Source organism: Rattus norvegicus, chromosome 1 (assembly GCF_021556685.1).
Source record: "Rattus norvegicus strain SHRSP/BbbUtx chromosome 1, alternate assembly SHRSP_T2T, whole genome shotgun sequence".
Classification (NCBI taxonomy): domain Eukaryota; kingdom Metazoa; phylum Chordata; class Mammalia; order Rodentia; family Muridae; genus Rattus; species Rattus norvegicus.
The window spans coordinates 273,832,290-273,840,356 of NC_141534.1; the positions used below are offsets into that span (position 1 = coordinate 273,832,290).

Below are 8,067 nucleotides of genomic sequence, written 5' to 3' on the forward strand. Positions count from 1 at the left end.
GATATCCCAGATAACCTCCAGAGTCCACACTGTGCCTTTCCAGGAGGCCAGAGAGCGAACAGAAACAGCAGAGGTGGTTTTTTTCCTGCCTCCTGGCCATTGGCTCCTGTCACATGTGACCAATCACTTCTACAATGTGAACTTTCACCCACGACATCATGTTCCCCGCCTACATTCCTTCAGTTTAAATTCCTGCCTGGGCAAGCTTCACGGTTTATTCTTCCTGTTTGTGAAACTTGGTCATTCTAGCAGCACAGACTCAGAACTGAGAACTGGCCATGGCACGGAAACAACCACATAGCTGGCTGAATGCTGTGCTCTTTGGGCTCCTGCTTATTCTTATCCATGTGTGGGGTAAGGCTCACTAAACTGGCAATGGGGAATGACTGGAATCAGAGTTGCCAAGCTCTGCTTGGCAGAGTTTAGCTTGTGGGAGAGAAGGAATGGGAGGGGCACTGATGGTAACCTTAGATCAGCCATTCTCAACCTCTACTTCCTGGCCATTGGAAAATCCATATATCCCATGACATTAGATACACTCAAACATAAAATTATTTTTATTGCTTCTTCCTTACTGTAATGTTGCTCTCGAGTGGTTTCTTAGTTCCTAAGAGCATCAGAAATATGTGTTTTCCAGTGATCACGACCCACAGATTGAAGAATGGCACAATACACAGAAGATGGGAAACATGCGGGGTTGGGGATTTAGCTCAGTGGTAGAGCGCTTGCCTAGCAAGCGCAAGGCCCTGGGTTCGGTCCCCATCTCCGAAAAAAGAAAAGGAAAAAAAAATGGGAAACATGCTTACCACTTCCCCAACAAAAGCACACATATTTTGAGGACACACTAGCACTCAGAGGGTCAGAGACATCTAAGATCACTCCATACTGAGGAGACAATTCAGTGTAAGGAGCTTTGGAGACAGCAGGAGACAATTCAGGAGAAAATAAGAAGGCACTCTTCCCTACTTGTTGTATGTGTATAACAATTAATGATAATTTCATGTGGCTAAATGGCTCTGAATATGTGATGACTTCTTTGGCTAGGGAAATGTTCTCACATACTTCAAAATGGACATAAAAAAGGTTCCTAGCCTGAGGGATAGAAAGCTCCCACATTCACACGCCTCAGGTGAACTCGGGTTGGGGTTGGATGGGTTCCCTTCTTCTGTGCCCTGGTGACAATGAGACGGGAATCTCACAATCTGCTGGCAACTGATTACAGAAAACTAACCCTGAAGTATCTCTCCACCAGGTCAGGACTCACCAGAGTCCAGCTCCATCAGGACCACACACACGGGCCAGGTCCGAGGAAAGCTTGACCACGTGAGGGACACTAAAGCTGGTGTCCACACCTTCCTGGGAATTCCCTTTGCCAAGGCTCCTGTAGGACCGCTGCGCTTTGCACCTCCTGAGGACCCTGAGCCATGGAGTGGTGTGAGAGATGGGACCTCACATCCGGCCATGTAAGTTCTGGACCCAGAGGGTTTCAGGCTCTGGAGGAGACTGTGCTCTGAGTTCTGGGCCATGCTGAAGTGTCTCCTCCATTTCAGCTACACAGAAGTTTTCCCTCTTTGTAGATGAGTGCCTCGTGCATTTTTCTGATGCTGTACTAAGATTGATTAGAACAACTGTACCATGCTCCTGGATCAGAGTTTCACACTCATAGGGAATAACATGGAGGTATTATGGAGAGAAACAAAGATAAAATTGTTCACACATTCCAGTTAAGCAAAGTGTCCTCTACCACATTGGGCGGCATCTCTAGGCATGAGTAAATGTTACCTATTAGGCAACAAGCACCCTAAATCCAGGAGAATATACTTCAGGTACTTGAGGAGGACAGCAGTGATAGATAATTGCTAACCCCATCCTCGCAGCCATTGTGAAATCCTATAAGGCCATGTGCCATTGACCAGGGAACAAATAGATGTAATTAATCCCCCCTGGAGACACTTCAGACAAGAGAAGTTCCCTGAGAGTCTGCACACGTGAGGAAGGACTACTCACTACCCTTTAGGGCAGCAGTATTATCCATTGAATCCTTTAGTAGCTCTGGGAGTCCAACACTCCAAAATGGGGATCTTAGTTTATTTTCTGTTGCTGTAATAAAGTACCAACAAAAGCAAGTTAAAAGAGAAAGCTACTATTAGAGGCTCCAGATTACAATCCATCATGGGGAGGGGGGTGGGGAAGACAGTGAAACAAAACTACAGGAGCTTCTCACATCACAGCCATACCCAGTGTCTTGGTTAGAGTTTTACTGCTGTGAACAGACACCATGAACATGGCAAGTCTTGTAAAGGACAACATTTATTTATTTTTATTTTTTAAAGATTTGTTTATTTATTACAAAGCACACTGTAGCTGTCTTCAGAAACACCAGAAGAGGGCATCAGAGCACATTACAGATAGTTGTGAGCCATCATGTGGTTGCTGGGATTTGAACTCAGGACCTCTAGAAGAGCAGTCAGTGCTCTTAACCACTATGGAGCTGACTTTCAGGTTCAGAGGTTCAGTCCAGTATCATTAATGTGGGAACATGGCAGCATCTAGGCAGACACAGTGCAGGAGGAGCTGAGAGCTCTACATCTTCATCTAAAGGTTGCTAGCAGAATACTGACTTCCAGGCAGCTAGGGTGAGGGTCTTAAAGCCCACAGTGACACACCTACTCCAACAGGGCCACAATTTCTAATAGTGCCACTCCCTGGGCCAAGCATATACAAGCCATGACATCCAGGAACAGAGACTAGAAAATACTTGCATGACTGCTAATCCTTGACTTGCTTTTCCCATACAATTCAATGAATGTCACTGCAGACAGCCAATCATTTCCATGGAGACAACTACTAGTCTCTCTATCCCAGACTTACAAAGATTAAAATCCAGGCCCCACCTAACTGGCAGCCTCCCCAGATATCTGGCTCTACCAGATATCATCCAGCTTTCATAGAGCTTGTGGCCTTTACCTCACTTGGACTTTAGAGAGAGACTTTGTGTTCACAAACACCATGAGGAGCTGCAGCTGAACATGGCTGAGATAAAATCTCCAGACTCACATTGCTCATGTCTTGGAATATCTGTTTGCTATTTTCAAAGGTGTCTGCAAAATATTGATATGCTGGATGAAGTAGGCCTGACAGATATGAAAATGATACTGTCTTCCATTCCTATGTCTGAGGACTGCCTGTATCTCAACATCTATACACCAGCCCATGCCCATGAGGGCTCTAACCTGCCTGTGAGTGTCAGACCATGGTCAGCTATGGGAGAGGGCATTTTGTCAAGATGGTTAGAAGGGACAAAATAAACCTGAGTTCCATTGCAGGGTGGACTCTGATGAAAGTCTTAGCTTACTTGGGTCACAGAAGGCCATCTCGGCCACACAATGCAGCTGAAAACTGAGTATGGAACACAGAGCCATCAAAGGCTCTTCAATAAAACCAGAAATCATTCTACAACCTGTGCTCTGCAGAAGCACTTAGGGGTTCAAGACCTCAACACAATTTTATACATTTATGTTTCTGTTGTGACAATGAGAGTTGGTGGCCCTTTCAATTTTTAATTTAGAGAGATATCCATAGAGACACTCCTCTTTGTTCCACTGTGAAAAGTCTGAGTAATGATGATGTTCCTCTATGAAGAGAGCCATGAATTCAAACTGAGACACATGGTGGGATGGGGACTAGAAGTACACTAATGGGAATACTAGAGGTCCCTGGCTGTGGCCAAGGCCCTAAAATCCTAGGGATTTTTATATATTTTGGTAGCTGCACAGAGGCACAGCAGTGGATATTCTAGTAAGCAGATCAGAGAGCTTGGACAGGCTAGGACTTTCCTGGCATCTCCCTTGACTTCTCCAGGTGATGGTGTGCATCCACGGAGGTGCACTGGTTATAGGAATGGCTTCCATGTGTGATGGATCTCTATTGGCAGTCAATGAGGACTTGGTGGTTGTCGCTATCCAGTATCGTCTGGGTGTCCTGGGCTTTTTCAGGTAAGGCCATTACTGGGCAATAGTAGCTGATCAGAACCTAGACAGCCTTTTGATCCATGTATCTTCCACTTCTCAGCACTGGAGATGAGCATGCCAGAGGCAACTGGGGATACCTGGACCAAGTGGCTGCCCTGCGATGGGTCCAGCAGAATATCGCCCATTTTGGAGGCAACCCTAACCGGGTCACTATTTTTGGCGTGTCTGCAGGTGGCACAAGTGTGTCTTCACATGTTATATCCCCCATGTCTCAAGGGCTCTTCCATGGTGCCATCATGGAGAGTGGAGTGGCCCTGCTGCCTGACCTTATCTCTGAAACCTCTGAGACGGTCTCCACTGTAAGTGTCCTCAGCCCTGCCACCTCAGTCTTTATGGTACTCCACTGTTCTGTTCAGTGGGGAAATAGAGTCTTTCCAATAATTTATGAGAAACTCGGGGGTTATCATCTACTTGCATCTACTTCATACCGGATGAGTATGCTAACTGTCCATGAACTAGTCCTTGCAGTTTCCACCACTGGCAAAAATAATTCTGCATGTGTTTGGAAGCTGGTTCACTGGTTTTTAAAACTGCTTGGAGTGCAAGCATGAGGTGATTAGTTTCAAATCCCAAGAACACACAAAGGGCTTGAGACATTAACACATAACTGAAATTCTCGTGTTATTGTGGATAGATGGGCGCCAGAGAATCCTTGGATGTTCACAGACCGGCTCATGGGGACAGGCAGCAATAAAACAAGAAGTCACCCTGTCAAATAAAGGGGCAGTGAAGACTGAGACTTTGCCCTCTAACCTTCATGTAGGGACCCTTAGACAATTATAGTTTCCCCAATACATGAAACACAGAAAGATAGGTAAAGAAAACAAAGCTACCCTAAACATGTGCAAGTAGAGTCCTGCTTGCTGGCTGTCACCTTTGAGCAATAGGACAATGGGAACATTTATTTATTCCAATCCACACAACACACACTATAGTGTTGGAATTAGACACAACAACATCAAATTGGATTGAGAACAGTTCTTCTTGCCTCTTTTCCTTTGCAGACAGTGGCCAAGCTCTCTGGATGTGAGGCCACGGACTCAGAGACCCTGGTGCGCTGCCTGAGAGCCAAGAGTGGAGCAGAGATTCTGGTCATTAACAAGGTTGGAATAATTGGAAGAACCTGGTCTACAGGATGTGGGATTCTGAACCAAATACCTTCTCTTTATGCCTTTGTGTTCTTTCAGTTCTGTGTGCAAAATGAATATCAAGATAGGCTTATCTAAGTGTAGATTCTCCTCCAGGGTGAGCAGATCACCCTGAAACCAGTGAGAAATGAGAAAAAGGTGGAGGTGATTCAGTGGACATCAGGATATTTATTTCATTAACTTTCAGCATTGACCTTTAATGCCACTCAGGTCTTCAAGATGATTCCCGCTGTGGTGGATGGAGAGTTCCTACCCAGGCATCCCAAAGAGCTGTTGGCATCTGAGGATTTTCGCCCTGTCCCCAGCATCATTGGTGTTAACACTGATGAGTACTGTTGCACCATTCCTATGGTGAGGCACAGTTCCAATCCTCTCGGAGCCTGGAGAGTATATGAATGCTAAGCAATAGAAACTCAGTAAATCTTTAATCCATCAGACGCCACACTTAAGACTGTCTTCTGCCTCCCAGGTCATGGGCACTGCTCAAATAATAAAGGAGCTATCCAGAGAGAACCTGCAGGCTGTTCTAAAGGATACAGCAGCACAAATGGTGAGATACCTCAGGTCCTTCCCACATAGAGGTGTCTCTCATATATCCTTTTCAGACAGCATCTCTAGTAATAAAATAAGTGCATATGGTGATTCTGTGTGGGGCCCTCAGACCCTATGTCATCCCAGCTGCATTCTCCCAAATAGCAAATGTTGTTGCCTACTGAACCTATACTATGTCTAACCATATTGTTCTGGATCTCCTTGGTGCAGATGCTTCCTCCTGAGTGTGGTGACCTGCTAATGGAAGAGTACATGGGGAATACTGATGATCCCCAGACCCTACAAATACAGTACGCTGAGATGATGGGAGACTTCCTGTTTGTGATCCCTGCACTCCAAGTTGCACACTTTCAACGTGGGTACATCTGTGTCAAGGATGATTGCAGTAGTTCAGAAATGGGGGTCATGGGTGAACACTGTGGAGCAGTGTGGTACCCAGGTCTCCTCATGCCTAGTTTAAGAGAGCAAAATCTGTCTACAGAGGAGAAAATGGGTTGCTGACACTCTATTGACCTAACAAAACCACTCAGCTGGGAAGGCCATGGGCACTGATGAGTCAAAGACTTTTCATTGGCTAGTGCTCCAGTCTGGGGTTCACTCTCCATTTACCTTCTATGATTCTAGGTGACTTTTTATCAAGGTATTTTGTTACCAAATATTTGTCAGAAAAACTTCAGGTAAGAGATAACTAAGTCACTCTTTGTCCCGTCTCCAGGTTCCCATGCCCCTGTCTACTTCTATGAGTTCCAACATGCACCCAGCTATTTCAAGAATGTCAGGCCACCCCACGTGAAGGCTGACCATGCTGATGAGGTTCCTTTTGTCTTTGGGTCCTTCTTCTGGGGCATAAAAGGTGAGTCTTCATTTCTTTTCTAGAACTGAATCAGGTCCCAGGTGACCTTCCTGCAGGGACTCCTGATTTTCCAGTCCATTTTAGAAAACCTAGGTTATGGGAAGGGAAAAGAATAAATGTGTATTATGGCCTCAAAACTGTGCGCAGCTTGGAGTCTGCACCCTTCCTAGTCTACCCTGTGATGGAGGCGCTAAGGCCACATCAGGGCAGGAACTGAATTAGAAACTTGCATAATCTTGGTTTCTTGATAATGAAGAAGGGAGGCAACAAAGCCAATAGTTTAGGGTCAGACAGCAGCTGCAATGATGCACATGAAAAATGAATTGACAGTTGCATGAGGTGGCATACACTTTGTCTTTCTCATGACTCCAGTTGACTTCACTGAGGAGGAGAAGCTGCTGAGTAGGCGGATGATGAAGTACTGGGCCAATTTTGCAAGACACGGGTAAGAACACACCTCTCAACCTTACAAGTGAGTCCCTATCTAGGGCTTCCTTTTGGATGGTCACCTTCTAGCATGCATGAATCTTCCACCACCTGCTAGAGTCTTTTCTACATAGTAACTCATTTATACATATATCTTGATATGTTGTAAGTGTCGCATACTAGTTATCTCACGGTGGCCTAGCTTATGGGCTATAGTGCTATGGTACTGTTCTTTAGATCTTACCTCTTAGGGAGAGACATAAAACAGGTCAGGTAGTCTCCCCTACATGAAGCAGAAACTCGTGAGTGACACTTGTATGCATATATCAGGACACCCATTCCATCAGACCCCTTAACTGGTGTCCTAATTTTTCCACTTTCCTGACCCAAAACATAAGATCAGGCTTTGGATGAGTGTTCTTTTCTGGTTGGCATATCCACAGGAACCCCAACAGCGAGGGTCTACCCTACTGGCCTGTGTTGGACCACGACGAGCAGTACCTGCAGTTGGACACCCAGCCTGCTGTGGACCGAGCCCTGAAGGCCAGAAGGCTGCAGTTCTGGACCAAGACTCTGCCCCAGAAGATCCAGGAGCTAAATGGAGCTCAGAAAAACCATGCAGAGCTGTAGTGTCTGGTGAAAGGAACAGAGTGTGGGAGTGAGGGCAGGTGGGATCATTCTGAGTTTCAAAGTCTAATTTTCTGTTCCAACACGCAGAATCCTTTCCAACCCCAATATTTTCCCTTTCTGACATGAATGAGAAGCCCTCCGTGTGTTACTCTTTATTCTTCTGGGCAAAATTTAATTGGACTCAATAAAAGTTCCCATAATAGTGTGGATATATGAACCCTAAGTACCCAGATCATCTTTAACCCTTCACTGAAACTAGGTTCCTTCTTCCTTCTTTCTTTCCTTTTTTTCCCTTTCATCCTTCCTTCCTTCCTTCTTTCCATGACTTCTCCCCATTCTCACTCTCCTCTTTCCAAGTGCAAGAGCCTCTTCAAATGAAGCAGATGCTTCAGGGACTGTTGACTGCAGGAGAGTGACTGCATCAAAA

At 45.6% G+C, this 8,067-nt stretch overlaps 1 protein-coding gene across 1 annotated transcript; it reads left to right on the top strand.

The window, feature by feature from the left end:
- The first annotated feature begins 262 nt into the window (after nt 1-262).
- Ces2c (carboxylesterase 2C) lies at nt 263-7,829 on the top strand. The gene is given in 12 exon segments (NM_133586.3): nt 263-354; nt 1,253-1,463; nt 3,098-3,239; nt 3,862-3,995; nt 4,072-4,330; nt 5,036-5,134; nt 5,390-5,530; nt 5,649-5,729; nt 5,942-6,086; nt 6,447-6,584; nt 6,957-7,029; nt 7,454-7,829. Coding segments are annotated over 12 exon segments (1,686 nt in total). The 5' UTR covers nt 263-278; the 3' UTR covers nt 7,641-7,829.
- Nucleotides 7,830-8,067: the final 238 nt, after the last annotated feature.